The 16,842-nt window shown below is 31.8% G+C and overlaps 1 protein-coding gene across 2 annotated transcripts in view; it reads right to left on the bottom strand.

Annotated features, from left to right (window-relative positions):
- LOC125063510 (ABC transporter G family member 23) overlaps positions 1–16,842 on the bottom strand; it is a 60,718-nt gene that overhangs the window by 36,588 nt on the left and 7,288 nt on the right. Inside the window, exon 2 of one of the 2 annotated variants that reach the window (XM_047669991.1) lies at positions 14,056–14,131. In XM_047669991.1, the coding sequence (XP_047525947.1) occupies positions 14,056–14,126 (71 nt within the window). In that variant the 5' untranslated portion in view covers positions 14,127–14,131. Of the gene's footprint in view, positions 1–1,302; positions 1,436–14,055; positions 14,132–16,842 lie in introns of those variants that run through there. The other variant, XM_047669992.1, reaches the window with a different exon arrangement.

The following is a 16,842-nucleotide window of genomic DNA, read 5'->3' as shown; positions in this document are numbered from 1 at the left end:
TTTCATGATCATTTTTCAATTTAATAGGTAAGTGATCAGCCTCCTGTGCTTGACACATGCCGTCGACTTTTTGGGTCTAAGAGATGTTGGTTTCCTTACGATGTTTTCTTTCACCGTTTTAGCGAATGTTAGATGCGCGCATAGAAAGAGAGTCCATTGGTGCACAGCCGTTTATTTATCCTGGTTATTCCATGCTTCGCGATTTATGAAATAGTTTTGATTCTATTTTATGCCAAATTTACGCCATTTTTGTCGTTAAGTGCGCTTCTTTGATTTTAAAATCAGAACCATGTTTGTCCGTTTGACATATTAATAAGTATATAATCCGAAACAATTTGTTTTAGGTGTAGTTGCTAGTATACTAGCGGTTATAAATGAAAATCTCTACTACAATGTAATTAACATTGCTCAATATCAAATTCAGCGATCAGATTAAGACTATATGCAAATAAATTGTGTCACATAATTAAGTATGCGTGAGACGGATCATGTCAAAATGCAACTCACACTTGACCATGACCAGTATACGTACGGACAGACGGCTAATAATTTTATATATCGAGTGAGCGGTGTTAGGTAACCAGTTCCATTTAATAGCATCACATTTCATAATTTTTGTCCAAGTTATTAGTACGAAGGCGTTCTACACACGAGCAGTTTAACCGTTAGAAAACTTTATCCTCTTGCATAAGAGAGGCTAGAATATAAAACAATTTGAAAGGAGAATCACTTGTTAAATTTTAATATATACTTGTGTTTCAAATATAAACACGTCAAATATATAAGTGACTAGATATTAGTGTTACACAATTTCTTAATATTCATGTGACTCTAATACAATTCGAATAAGAATCGATATTGAGCGTGAAGTCTCAAAAAGACAGTTCACAACGCAATATTGGAAAGTGAAACTTTTCTGTGCATTATGTGAATCTTGGAACATATTCTCTTAGTTTGAACAATAACGTACATACGTTAACTCCCGCATCTTGAATAGTATTAACATAAAAAATACTTATACTAAATCAACAAGTTTGAAGACGATACAATTTTTTTTTAAATTAGGAATTAGTCGACATAAAAAAAATTGTAGGCGATTGAACATTACAAAAATAGGCAAATATGCTTTGACTCTATAAGAATGAATCGACAATGATTAAACTCATATGCTAATGATTAAACGTATTAAATATTAAGAATTAAATTACTCTTACACAATGTCGATTGTATAATTCTTATAAAGTTCGAAACCATAAATCCAACCAACTTCAACCCAAGAATCCTGTTACGGTTAACACTTACGTTATAAGCATATTGCTTGTCAATACATACACACAACACACACAGAACACAGACACAGACACAGAACTTGTGAATAAAGCGCGCGACTGGGGCGGCAGCTGGCAGCGAACTAACTTAAAACCTGTCGACTAAGAGCGGTCAATCGGTAAGGCTGTGACGCAAGTTGTTTCGGCAACTCAGGTTTTTTATTGCTTAATGACACACAGCGCGTTGGAATCTCGACTTAAATACGGAATTAAGCCTTATGGAGGACTGAAAGAGGTTTTATATCATTGATGCGCGACAGCGTTGATAAAAAAAAATAAAAGGAAGGAGTTTCATTCAGCAATATAATCATATCGTGGAATTCCTAAATTAAAAATTAGTATATAATCGCATCGAAACTATACCTGTTTCTTAATTTTTTTGATTAAAACCAAGTCATATCAACCCACTGAAATATTGTTTTTCCTTATTGATACGTTTTACATATCAGCTAGTTTTCTATAGAAGATCAAAATACCCATATAGGCCTTCTTTTTTTTTATATCCGAGGTGGAAATGCATTTGCACATCCCCTGAACAGGGGTATGTGGGACTCGACCCACGCCAAAATCTCTGCTATTCAGAGACTGGGTGAGCAATACCCACTAAAACCACCTCGAGTAACCCATATAGGCCTTATATCTAAATATCTTAGTTTATTTTTCTAAGAACATTGACAAAAGTATTTAAAGTTTGTTTATCTAATCAAGTATTTAAAGTTTTTTCAATTTTACTTCTCTACATCAAAATTTATTACAATCGGTTCATCACTGAGAGACTCTTAAATATGGAGGTTGTCATAATAGGAGAAAATCAGGAATTATATATAATTGCAGGAAAGTATCGAATTCTAGACAGACAAAGGGTATAAGCATTTTAAATCGAAATTTTCACAAAACCAAATCCTGACTACATTATACGACGTTAAATAAATTTGCCGTTTAAGGTTGCATGATTTAGGTGTTCTTTGTGATCAGGTTGTGTACTAGAAGGTCAGTAACCCCTTAATAAAGCATGGGGTTAAACATTTCTGCTATTAAATATAACAAAATTAAGGATACAGTTTTTTTCCTCAACACAGCAGCAATCGTCAGGAAGAGACTCTCTCTTGCTGTACTCGCGTAAACGAACATTTTTACATATGTTTCATTGATTAGGTAAAGCATTATAGTTGCACCATTAACCACTAAACCACGGTGGTGGAATAATAGGTATTTGTTAATACGAGAACGCAACCGACTCAAATAAGGCCAGATGAGACGAATATTTTTCAACGTTTTCTTATCTTTTAGAGCGGTTTTGATAAATACGACAAAGCGTTAACGTTACATTGCTAATTTTTAGCAAAATTTATTACAGACACCGTTCTTTATATGGCAGATTAATTTTTTGTGTCTCTAATTACTGGCATCAAAACAAAATTAATTACCAGAACATTGGTTATAATGCTCGAATAGCAAGTAGGTTTTCCCACTCTGTTTATGGAGTACGGACAGACAGGCTATATTTAAATGGTAATATTATTCAGGAAATTACAGAGATAAAGAAATATAATTTGTTTTGCCGGTTTTAATGCTAGGACGTGGTTTGTAAGTTAAATTTCATAAAACAAACAAATGTTAAAACATGTTTATATATTATGATTTCTGTACTAAAACAATTGTACGTAAATAAGTTTAGTTTACAACTTAGTAATGAAGATTAATATGGGAATAAGTAATTTGTATATAGATTATAGATAAATAATATTTGAATAGAAGAAAAGAAATCATGTATAGATGTATATTTCACAGTACTTTTTCACTAAATATTTAATTAAACGTCAATTTGTGGTAATATATAAACACACCAAACTTATTGCACAAATCACATTTCCGTTAAATTTCAAATACACCCACGAAGAGCACCTGACAAAGAGCTACTTTTGATTATTAAAAATTAAATGTGTTATGTTATTAAATCGATGACCAGGATGATTTCTTTTGGGTAAATTTAAAAATGTGTCTTTATTAGTTTTTGCTTGCTGAAGTCCTTCTGATGAATTAAATAGAGAATAACGTTCTTGATCTAATATTGACGCGTGTAATAGAAAATGAAATAATATAAAAGGCAAGTTCATGAATAACATAAATAAAATACAATTCAACTACGTGTAGAATTATTGATTATTAAGATCACGATCTTGGACGTAATATTCGTACGTTCACCTTTTGTTAACATTAAGTATAAATATCAAGTATATACACGCAAAAGCTTTTTCGGTTTTAGTTCAAATGTAATGTAATTTCAGGTACTTTTGTAATGAAAACAGTTTTATGAGCACATTAACTGTCATATATAAACAAGCAAATTATTCTGTATTTTAGCTGAAATAATTAGCTAAGGTATTGAGAGATTTATTGAATTCCTAAATGATATTTGGGAAACTAATATCAAGCATAAACATATCAAATGTTAAAAAGCGAAAAACGTTGTTTAGCTTATCCACGAATTTTTTGTAAGTTTTAAAATGCATGCATTTTAAAACTTACAAAAAATTCTATGAAATTCGTTACGTGATTATGTTGTTATACCACAGACTGCATCAGTTGCAATCAATAACAATAATAATTTACTTGCATATGGAACAAAAATATTCTGGCGATTAAATGGTATTATCTAAAGTTCGCATATTCTGCCACACATAATGGCGTGCATGTCTTAAAATGTGTGTAATTCATAGTTGGTTCGTTGAAGTTCCTTCTTTAAAGGAAAACATATAATAATATAATATTATATTATTATAATATTATCTCTTAAATATTCAGTCCATAAAAGTTTAATCTGTGTAATGTACAGTACATTACATAGATTAAACAAACGATGATGAAAAAAGCACAAACAATAAAAACATAAATAACGTTGCAATCATAAGTCGAGAATGCAGCGGGCATTTAGGACTTTGGACTGCACAACATTAATATTTTGTAAGTAAGTTCCTTATAGCCAGTCCAAACTGTCATTTTATTAATATGAGGTATTTCAAGCAATTTTAGATGGTCGCGTTGGTTGTCCTTGTTAAACCAGTTGCGCGGACTTCGGTTGGTGATTTACTGCCCAACGTTTCTGAACGATTAATACTCAGAACAATGACCCTGGAAGCATTTAATTCTGTGGTTTTAATTATAATATTCTGTGTAGATGATGATTACCTATGGGTTTCAATCTCTATAACATTACATTGCTGTCAACCAGAGAGTAAACCGGGTGTACTTTATCTTATTACTTTTTATAATATAATACGGGCGCATTTACGGGTTTCATTATGGATCACATTATGTATGCTTCTTGTAATTTATGTTACAAAACGCTATAGGAATATGATTAGCTAATGGAAATGGACTATGAAGAGCTAATTAAAATTCGTATGTATGATTTTAACACTTTATCGTTTAAATTTTTTAATAAATATAATTTAAAGTATGTATTTAGGAAAAAAAATTTTTATTCATTATTTTACACTTCGTTGTATAAATCAGTATAATTCGAATAATTGAATAATAAGAAAGGCAACGGGCTTATCGCGATCTAGCCAATTTTATAGGAAAAATAATATTCAATAAGGAAGAAACAAAAGATATATAATAACCAAGACATAAAGAATAGAACAAAACAAACCAATTAAAACATATGTAGACAATGAAAAGGACACACGAATCACGATAATTTCTAAATTATGGAATACGATTTGAACAGATAATGCTTGAACAGTAGAGTTTTAAAGGAAGATGCGGACTTAGCGGAAAATATTTTTAATTTTGTTATTGGCAATAAACCATCATACAATTATTAATCCTACCTTAAATAGTTTAATTACAAGGAAGAATATCGTAATCATTAGAATTATAGTATCACAAAACAAAGGCTACTTAGTCACAAAGCGTTACATTGAATTTATTTTAGTGGTTCACCTTAAAGGAATTCTTAGGAAATGTCATTAATTTAATAGTATCGAATCAAATTGTTGAACGATTTCCTTAAATCATAAATGGTGTAAGCAAGTCACTGCTACAACAAATTATCAATAAGGAGGATTTTTACATAGCTATAGTTCACTTTAAGTCTTACCCTAAGCACTGTAGAGCATTATACCCTTCTTTGGTTTCCGAAGGTGAATTAAAATAATAATCCAGTGCCAATATAGGGTTATATTATATGGGTTTTGGCCTCAGATTGCATCCGTTTCTATGATAATTTTATTTCATAGACAAATGCCATCGTATTTCGATTTGTCACGGTCATTTGCCAGTTACCTTACGATATTTTCCTTCACTGTATGAGCGATTGTTAGATGCGCACTAAGACAGAAACTCCATTGATACACAGCCGGGGATCGAACCTACGACCTCAAGGAGGAGAGTGATACGCTGAAGCCATTAGGCCAATACTGGTTGCTAAAACGAATAGTAAATATATTGTGTGCAACGTTACTTTAAAAATAAATGTAACCTTAACGATAATGTAAAATTATCGCCTTATACAAAACAGTTAAATGTCCCTTTTTAAAATAAGTTACTGAGTATTAATTCTTTAGCTCCTTCTGTGTGCGTGACAAAATACAAACGTCGCAATAAGTTAATAAAATTGTCTATTACAAATTAAAACAAGAGATGCAATGTATGTATCTGTTAAATTAGTCGAGGAAATAATGTTTCGTTCTCTAATTATAAATTGAATTAATAATAAATTACGAAATATTATAAATTTTATCACTAATAAGATTGAACAAAAAAATTTTGAAATATCTAAATAAAATGTTATCTGCGTATTTAAATTTTATAACCTGTTGTGTACAGTTCCTTGTCGATTTCTGGTTTGTGAAGGTTTCAATGCGAACAATCAGCTTTTCATGGCGTCTTTGCTACCTAAGTTAATCTTTAAAGACAGCTAGTGATTATACCACAGTTCCGTTAGCAATGTAATTTCCAAAACCTCTTTCTTAATTGATGTTTTCATCATAAAATGCAATATTTGTTATACATTTCAAAATTCTACGGTATTTTAGGGTCCGTGTTAATGCATCAGTCGTAACAATTTTCTTATATGAATAGATAACTTATCTAATATATAAAATTCTCGTGTCACAGTTTTCGTTGCCATACTCCTCCTAAACGGCTCGACCGATTCTCATGAAATTTTGTGTGCTTATTGGATATGTCTGAGAATCGGACAACATCTATTTTTCATCCCCTTAAATGTTTTAATCCCCTTAAATTATTTTTTTATTATTAGATATTTTTTTCTGTTTTTTTATGATACAGCATTAAAAAAATACATACAACCCCTAACTTTCACCCCTCTACGATCAACCCCTATTTTTTTATTATACATGATATACATGGCAAAACGACGTTTGCCCGGTCAGCTAGTTGTTTAATAAGATTTACAAAAAAGTGTTTCGAGTAGTAAAACACACATAATTTATATAAACTGTTCAATCTTGATTATCAATTTCGGAATAATACAAGTTGTTTGTATGTATTGAAAAGTACTAGTTGTAAACCTGTTCAATATTTCGTTATTTATGTATTGTTCTGTGGTAAATAGAGTGAGTCAAGTGTTCTTATACGTCAAAACGATAAAGTTCTAAGTTATAATCTACAGGGGAGAAAGATGGACTCCTAACTACGTAAGACGTGGCTAAGGCCTTTAAAACTATCAAAATTCTCCTGGCAGAACGTGGCAGTATGGGATAAAGTCCTTTGCCTTTCCCATTAGGGATGAATTAATATCATCATCTTCATCTACACATGAATTATATTTAAACTTCTACGAGTCACGTATTGTATTTGAAACACGGAATGTATACTTATTACTTAGCTTGCTTTATTTTGAATTTATTTATTTTACAGAATAATATAATAAAATCATAATATGTTACATTATAAAACCGGCGTGGACGCGACAAATGCTCAAAACTCTAAGTCTCGACTCGAATTTCACTCGTTCGTTGGTGTTATTTCTGATATAAACTTAGTTCCAAATACTTCGTACGGAGTGCTATTCAAGTTATTCATACAAAAAAGTACATTCCCTATACGTATTTGACCTAATAAACAGTTACAGATATACTATATGTTTAGCCTTATATATTCGTAGTCGTTTCTACATAGATTTGCGTCGTAGACATTCTGTATAATCCGCGTCGTACTACTAGCATTTTTAGTACTGGTTCGGTATCTATAATAAAAATACAATTCTCAATACAAGAGACATTGGAATTATTGTTGGGGTTATAAATTGGCATTGAATACGTCAGTAAGGCCGGGTTTTACCTAAAACGTTTAGATTTCAATAAACAATATCGCAAAACTTGTTTTCTGACGTCAGGCATTGAACTGATACATGTATAAAATAAGTATACGTATTTCTACAGAAGTATTGTATAAATAAAATCTGTACTTATCCATAGTAATTAGATGAATAGGGTATACGTCATAAGAGTCGAGACGTTAATAACTTCAATGACTTCAATTATTAATACAAAATTAGTTACAATGTACTGGAGCACGCCTTAACTAAAAACATAAATGTCATGTAACATACATATTTATATAAGTATAAAACATATTTTTTCTTGAAGATACATACGATCAGCAAGAGCACCTGATCTTAAGTGATAGGTATATACGCAGTAAATAACTCTCAATGCCAGAGGGTTTGCGAGTGCATTGCCTTTTAATAATTGGCTCTTTCCATGAAGCTGTAAGCTTACTGGAGTAATAATACTTAGTTAACCTTATATTAAAATATAAAAAACACAATACTAAGTAGTACATCAAATATAGTTTTATAAAGGCGATCTTTGTAGGCTTATTGTTCTTGAAAGCGAGAGACGAGAATTTAAGTGAGTGATAAAAAAACATGTACTTATGTACACGCGTTAGAAGATATACTTATTTGGTGACAAGATAAGAATCTTTTCAAAAAATTTATCTTTCGCTTTATTCTACGTTTCTAGAAAAAACGACACTAACAATAGACAAAATTTACGCTCATCATTTTTCCCTGACGCGCCAAAAGAAGTTTAACTTCAAAAAATATAAAATGTTGACTATAGCTAACTTCAGAGTGTCAGTTTTTTTTGTGACGGTGTGCGCGCGCATCGTAAAAATTTACTCTCATCATTTTTCCCTAACGCGCCAAAAGAAGTATAACTTCAAAAAAACTAAAATGTACACTTTGGCTAACTTCAGGGTGTCAGTTTTTCGTGACCGTGTGCGCGCGCATCGTAAAATTTACTCACATCATTTTTCCCTAACGCGCCAAAACATGTATAACTCTAAAAATTTACTCGCATCATTCTTCCCTAACGCGCCAAAAGAAGTATAACTTCAAAAAAACTAAAATGTACACTATAGCTTACCTTAGGGTGTCGGATTTTTGTGACAGTGTGCGCGCGCATCGTAAAATTTACTCTCATCATTTTTCCCTAACGCGCCAAAAGAAGTACAACTTCAAAAATTTTATGCCCTGAGTATTATATCCTGTATTGTGTTTTGAGGCTTAATAAGAAATATGAAATACCTATATTATTATTTTGATATTTAACATTTTGTTTTTACGTTCAAGTTTGTACAAGCAAATTGTAAAAAACCAACGAATAATAATATTGAAAGTCACATATGTTTCGAGGTCCTTCCAGCTTTATTGTATAACATCGAAATACAATTATTAAAATACCAGTTACATTAAGATATTTTTAAAAGCGGTTTATGTTAGTATATTTTTAACAGCGTGTTTGTGAATATATTTAATTAATACTGGCTGATTCATGTTTACCAATATAGAATCAGAAGCCCTACAATGACATTCCACAATATAACTATGTAATTTTACACGCAAACAATTAATAAAGTACCTAAAATTAAACATTCATTACATACATTTCTTTCTCAGAGGACAATCTTCGTTGAGATAAAATAAATTTATAAAATCCAAACTTTTTAACAGTTCTTACAAATTAAGAATTTTAATCAATTTATTTTATGAGGATGTTTTCGATTAATTCCAGAATCGACTCCAAACGGTCGAAGCGAAAACCTCTTTTTAGCTGCTTTATTTATTGTTCGTCGTTCATTTGTTTAAAAAATATTCCATTCAAACAATTGTTTCCTAAATTATGTTAAATCACTCATTATTCAGAAGTTTTGATACTAAATTTGACTTTTACATTAATATCTCGAGGATTCTTACGTAAACCATAATTATTTATAAGAATGCGGAACATGGTCTTGTAATTACATAGTAGTTACTACTTACTTCCAAATGGGTATAATTTTTTTTCTATGAGTTCATTTACTAAATCTTAATACAGTGAAACTTGGTTAAGTGGGACCTGGATAAGTGAGAAACCTCCATAACTGGAACTCATGCTGAGGTCCCAACACTTTGGCACTGAATTACCTCTGTTAGTGGGACGAGGTAAGCCTCTATATCTGGGATTTGTTCTTTCGATTTATCATCATAGTTACCTCTATAACTGAGACAGCGAGTAAATTTGATATGCATAAACCTCTGTAACTGAGATAACATTGTTTGTTTACTCATTCTTATTCTACCCACAAATTCCACTCGTAATTTTAGAATTACGTACTTACGTACTTGGGTACGTAAGTAATTTTGAGCTTCAGTTACCTTCAGTTTTAGTTTCGCTTTACTATCATACAGATGTTTATTTGAAAAATGCCAAAACGAAAGCTACAATCGTTATCATTACGTGAAAAACTGAAGTTAATATCCGTTTATGAAAGTGGGAAGACACGCGAAGAAGTTTGTGCCGAATTTAATATCCCAAAATCTACTCTTTGTAGAATAATTCATAGTAAACATAGAATTGAATCACAATGTTCTGAAGGACAAGAAAAACTAAAACGTGTACGTTTATCAGAATATCCTGAACTTGAACAGTGTTTGCTAACATGGGTCTAGAAACTTAGCACAGTTATTTTGAAATGTCATCAATTGGTGACCAAAGCATATTTGACCTCTGTAAATGAGACAGATATTTATTTATACCTGTATATCTGAGACACTGGGTAAGTGGAATACCTCTATAAGTGAAACGACATTGCAGGTCCCTTGATGTCTCACTTAACCAGGTTTCACTGTATATATATTTCTTGTGTGCGTGTGTATGTGACTGAACTCCTCCTAAACGACTGGACCAATTTTGATGAAATTTTTTGTGTGTCTTCAAGGGGATCTGGGAATGGTTTAGATTCACAAATCAGCCCGCCAGATGTTAAGGGTAGTCCACCCCTAAATTTTTATTTTTATTTTTTAGACAAAATTTTTAATTTCTATTTTTTTATGATACAGCATTAAAAAATACATACAACCCCTAACTTTCACCCCTCTACGATCAACCCCTATTTTTTTATTATAAACTAGCTGACCCGGCTAACTTCGTTCCGCCTTAATAATAATATCGTTGTTACTTAGTTAAACTTATTTTAGGATTTCATTAAGGTGATAACTTTTTTTGCAAATAGAGAAATGTTTTATTGCTTGCCATTGCAAAATAAGAATGGCAGTTTTACACATTAGGCCTCTTCTCTCTATCGCCAATATTGCGATACTGCATGTAAAAGCACTTTCTGCTTTACAACATTTTTTGATGAGGTAACACATGTTTTCGCCTCAACATCAAAGCCTGGTTATGCATCTCCTCATTTACCTCAAGTTCGGAATTTCTTGAAGTGACACGAATTCGACGTAAAATGATGCGTAGTTTTGTCAACAAATGTCACCTCATGCCGTGTGCATTCGTAAAATTAATTAATTTATTTATTGTTATTCGATAACTTATCCGATATTTTATTACTTATTCTGCTATTCGGAGTGGAGAAAAATCCATAAAAAAAGACATAACTAACATCGGTCCAGCCGTTCTCGAGTTATAAGTGTTGTAACAAACACGACTTTCTTTTATATATATAGATGATATACATGGCGAAACGACGTTTGCCGGATCAGCTAGTATATTATATTTTTCATTATAATTGTTTCCCCTGACTTGTCCTTCCATGTCATGGAAAATATTTAAATATATTTGAAACAATACCTTCGAAATTCAGAATTGTATTTTTTTTGTCTCACGGAAGATTAAGCAACTACAAGCCTTGACTCGAGAGTTCATAGTCCAATGATAACGAGATGCGTGACAGCCTTCCCAGGCTTCTGCGTGAAATATTCACCTATTTATTATATCACTATTATTATATACTACTATTTATTATAACCCTATTAAGGTACTAGCCGATCCGGCAAACGTCGTTTTGCCATGTATATCATTTATAATAAAAAAATAGGGGTTGATTGTAGAGGGTTGAAAATTAGGGGTTGTATGTATTTTTTAATTCTGTAACATAAAAAAAATAAAAAATAAAATTTTATCTATAAATAAAAAAATAAAAATTAGGGGTGGACTACCCTTAACATCTGGCGGGCTGATTTGTAAATCTAAACCATTCCCAGATCCCCTTGAACACACACAAAAAATTTCATCAAAATCGGTCCAGTCGTTTAGGAGGAGTTCAGTCACATACACACGCACACAAGAAATATATATATTAAGATACCAATTACTCGCTAAACAATTTAATAGTTAACTTAATTAAACAAACTTGCTTTCCCATCGAAACCTATTTTTTTTGTATTGTTCGCAAAATAAGGGACAGGCAATCAACACGCCCTTGTAGGTCTGCAAACCATATTTTACTGTACCATGAACAGCCTTTTATGGAAGGTCCGGGTGAGCTTTAAAATGTACCATAATTAGTCTTTAAAATTCTTTTCCGGATGTACCAGGTAATTACAGGGAAATGAATAGGTCATAATTTACAAAAGGTTCATGACATTTGAAGATCAATGATATGGACGGTATGAATAGCTGTATCGTTTTCAAGTGGATATCAAAGCTTCGCTAAATCAACTTTAACTAAATGGAAAAGTTTCTTAAGTAGTTGCTTAACTAACTAGCAGCTGAGCGATGAAGAACTGACTTAAGTTAATATTTCCTTTTTCGATTCCTATCGAAACCAAATTTAAGAACACATGTGTCTAAAAACGACAAGGGGCTTACAAATTTTTCTGATTTATTGATAATTTATCAGAGGGTTATAATTTTTCAATGCCAACCCGAAACAAGAAAAGACAAGACAAAAGACGAACGCAGAACCTTTGGGTTACATATCATATGAAATATATATACTCGTATAAAAACTCATAGTCATATTCTCCGATTCGCAAAAGTCGTAATACTTCAGCAGCAGGTATTACTGGAACTGTTTAACACTGAATTGCGGTCAGTATATTTCTATTGATAAAACAACTGAATATCGAGATACAAACCCGGAAGAACGAGAATAGAGTAGTATGGAAGTAGAGGATGGAATTAAAGGTAAGGTACTTGTGATCTTAGGTGTCGAAAATATGATTAATTAATGATTATGAATATATCTAAAACTGAATTATATTTAACAGTTAGATAAGGCGTTATAATTACGGTATAAAGCTAAATCCCTTCTTTGTTTTAGTTTTAGTTAAATTTTATTGAAATGAAATAATAAATAATATAATAATGCAAGAACAGCGTCATCTATTCACGCATACAGCCATTACGCGGTTAGAAAAATCAATTACATTTTTAGTTCTATATAGGTTCTTTAGATGGCGCTATTATTCGTATAATATAAAAGTATAAAAGATGGCAGTAAAATCAATTATTTTATATTTTTAAACTATTGTGTTATGTATGTATAAGTGTAGAAAAAAGTCATAAAATGTGGGTTTATAATTATAGACCTTACTAGTGGTAAAAATCTTGAAAATGAATCTTATAAAGTTCATGCTTCTTGCTGGTGTTGATTATTATTTATTGGTTGTAAATAATAAAATAAAAAAAATTTTTTTAAATTGTTTATGAGGAAAAATATAAAACAACAATTGCTTACATTAATCAACATAATTATAATTAATATGCGTTTTCTATTTATCATTAGAATACAATCTGCAATTGTTCAGTAGAAACAGATTGAAAGCATTTCGGTCTATAATTGTATGCACAAGCCTTTACTATTTGGGTTAGTAGGCGTGTTGGTTGATGTGTCGGCTACAGGCGAAAGTAGATCTTGCGTCATGATAGATCAACATCTCATAACTGCTTGCATCATACATGCCTTCCGATTTGTCTACTCAGCTAGAATACGCATTGGCACGTGCTTATTGTTAATGGTTTGTATGATCTAATTGTAAAATAACAGAAATGTATAAAATGTGCGATACAAAAATGCTTACCACAGTTATGGGTAATGAAAAAGGGAAATTTAAATAAAATAATTTGAAATTAACATTATAAAACTCTATCTTATTTAATTACTGTATAAAATGGTTTCTATTTATATATTCAGAAAAACAATAATTAAAAATGATGGCATAATATTTATGTCATGTCATAGAGAGACTTCGTTGTCAATATATAAAATTTAATGTTGTTTTTTCCGATTTATACTTTTTTCGGTTATTATATTTTAGGTAAATTGTATATTATTCTACGTAAGACTCTCCTTATAATACTACCACAAATCATTATCACACAGATTTACAATATTAATATATATTAAATGCTTATTTCTTGACTTGTAGATTCTAAAGTATAAAGGGATAAGATCGGTGAAAGGTACTCACCCAGTCCAACTAAACATTTGCCGCAGTCTATCCGGTCGCACACTATTATTATTATGGTTGGGTGCTGCCATTTTATCTGAAATAACGAAAAAATATAATTTATTTGAAAGAAAAAAGAAACAAATGCTTAACAAAAATAAACCAATGTTTTGGTTCAAAAGTCATTTAAATAATGTCCAGTAAGTAGGCATGTAGTTTTTATTACTTATTCAATTATTTTTAAACATAATATGCCTGAAATATCGCCTATTTGATTAGCAATTCTACACACTAAATATAATTTTTATTTCCTTTTAAATTGAATTGAGTTCAATGAAGTGTAAATATTATAATAAGTAGACTTATATGTGAGTTGCGTTAACACAATATAAAAAAAACAAGTCCATTAATCGTTATATTGCGCCAATCATAATTAAATAATGGAAAATTACTGTAACGCAAGGCATAAAAGTTATTAGCAAACCTTGTGGTAGACAAAGGAAGATTTTGTTTTACTTAGTAAATAATGTGGGAAAAACGCAAATGAATTACTCACTTACCGCTAACTAAAATATTACTTATATCTAATGGCAGATGAATCAATATATATTTGTAGAACTTGTTCATAGGCTTAGCACATAGTATTTTTTAATTACGGTTATTGGTAATTGAGTATTACTTATGAGCCATAATACGTGGGTAACACTGAAAATGTTTAGAACTGGCCAGTTAGAAACATTGCTTATGAAAACTTTTTTGAATTTCAATTATAGAACTCTTTGGTAACCTAATGTAGTATATTGCAGTCATTTGTTTCTGTGAATTGGCGGCAAATCTAAAACTCTTGTAACACGTGAAAATGAACCTAACGCGAGTAAATTTTCGGTCAATGATTTATTATGACTTTCGTTGTGGGCTTACTTAACAACAAAGCCATGATAGGCTGCGATTTGCATTTCTTAATCAAGCCCCATCTCGTGCCACTATTTACAATTGGTTTAACGAGTTTAAGCGTGGACGTAGCAATCTCAATGATGATCCGCGTGAAGGACAACCTTTAACAGCGACTACTGAAGATAACATCAGTGCTGTGCGACGCATGATAGAGGAAGATAAGAGAGACCTATCAGCAGATACTGGCAAGCCTAGGCATTGGTATGAGTCAAGTTCAAAAAATATTACACGAACATTTAGGCGTCAGGAAGCTTTTTTAAGCAATTTTTTTTTTACTTGATTCCCCATACTTTAACCGACCACCAGAAACACCTTCGCATGGACTCGTGTCGCCAAATGTTAGATAAGTTCAACGGCGGTGACTCAAATGCTGTATTTGACATCGTCACAGATGATGAAAGCTACGAACCCAAAACCAAAAGACAATCAGTGGGTGTTTCCTGTCGCAGACCGCCAAACTAAGGTAAAGAAAGGAAGAAGTCAAGGAAAAAAGATAATTGCCTCATTCTTTGGTCGGAAAGGTCATTTCGCGACAGTTGTGCTAGAAGATGGAAGGACAGTTACTGCAGACTGGTATGTCAATATTGCTGTTTGCTCGCTACAGCGCCCTTGAAGTAGGATCCTCCTTCATCACGACAATGCTTCAGCGCACTCCGCAAAACGAACTGTTGAATATTTGAATATGGCAGGTGTCGAAATAATGAGTCATCCGCCATACAGTCCTGACCTGGCTCCCTGCGACTTTCATTTATTCTCAAGAACTAAAGCTAAAATTCGAGGTATTCGCTTTACGAGCCCTGAAGATGCTGTGAAAGCGTACGAAAATTCCATAGAAGAGACCCCTAAGGAAGAATGGGCCCACTGCTTTTCTCAGTGGTTCCATCGAATGCGACGATGTGTAGAGAGGAACGGAGATTACTTCGAAAAACAATAAAAGTAATTTTTACATGTAGCCGTTTTTCATTTTCTAAACATTTTCAGTGTTAGTTAGGTATTGTATAGGCTAGATTGTAATTTATATAAAGTCCTAGTTTTGTAGACTTGAAAAATAATTACGCACTGCAATACCGTGACAAAGTAATTAAAAAAACGGTACACGTGCCATTTGATGATTAATATGTCAAAAGTAGGTACCGAGAAAGCGAAAGTAATAAGACATAAAAAATCATAAATGTTAATTTATAAATATTAAGCACCGAGAGACGTCTAATTTTAATTTAACTTGATTTTAATACTTTTTCGAAATATTTGTTAATAATCAAGAGAGATAGAAAAATCTATTGGTGACTAGACTCTACTAGAATCAGTTTTATTAATCGGTCAGAGTTACACAAATACAAAGTAACGTTTGATGTCCTTTAATGACAGTAATTATCTGAACAAAAAGTCAATCGGAAGACAGAAAACAATAGTTTGCGTAAGAACGGGATGATTATGCGAGTATTAAGGCGAAGTATAATTTATTTATTTATTAACACTTCGTTGCATGTACATGAATATAATACAATTGACATAATTAAATAAAAAAGAGGGCTCCGGCGGCCATATCTGCTTTATGAGAAAAAGAAATCTCATACAGTTATTTACACAAAACTTATGAAACAAAACAAAACATATGTAGTAAAAAAGAACATATGACAAAGAAAAAGTGCACACGATAATATAATATTTCAGAGGATAATTTCAGATCAGTTATACATTTTAGGGATATGATGTGAACAGTTAATGCTTGTACAGTAGAGATTTAAAGGAAGAGAAGGAGCTAAGTCAATAAAGACGAGAAGTGAATTCCATAGCCTCACTGCAAAGACTCTAAAGGATTCGCCCAGAAAGGAAGAGGTGTGAGATGGGATT

The sequence above is a fragment of the Pieris napi genome, chromosome 3 (assembly GCF_905475465.1).
Source record: "Pieris napi chromosome 3, ilPieNapi1.2, whole genome shotgun sequence".
Taxonomy (NCBI): domain Eukaryota; kingdom Metazoa; phylum Arthropoda; class Insecta; order Lepidoptera; family Pieridae; genus Pieris; species Pieris napi.
This window is presented reverse-complemented; position numbering and strand designations above follow the sequence as displayed.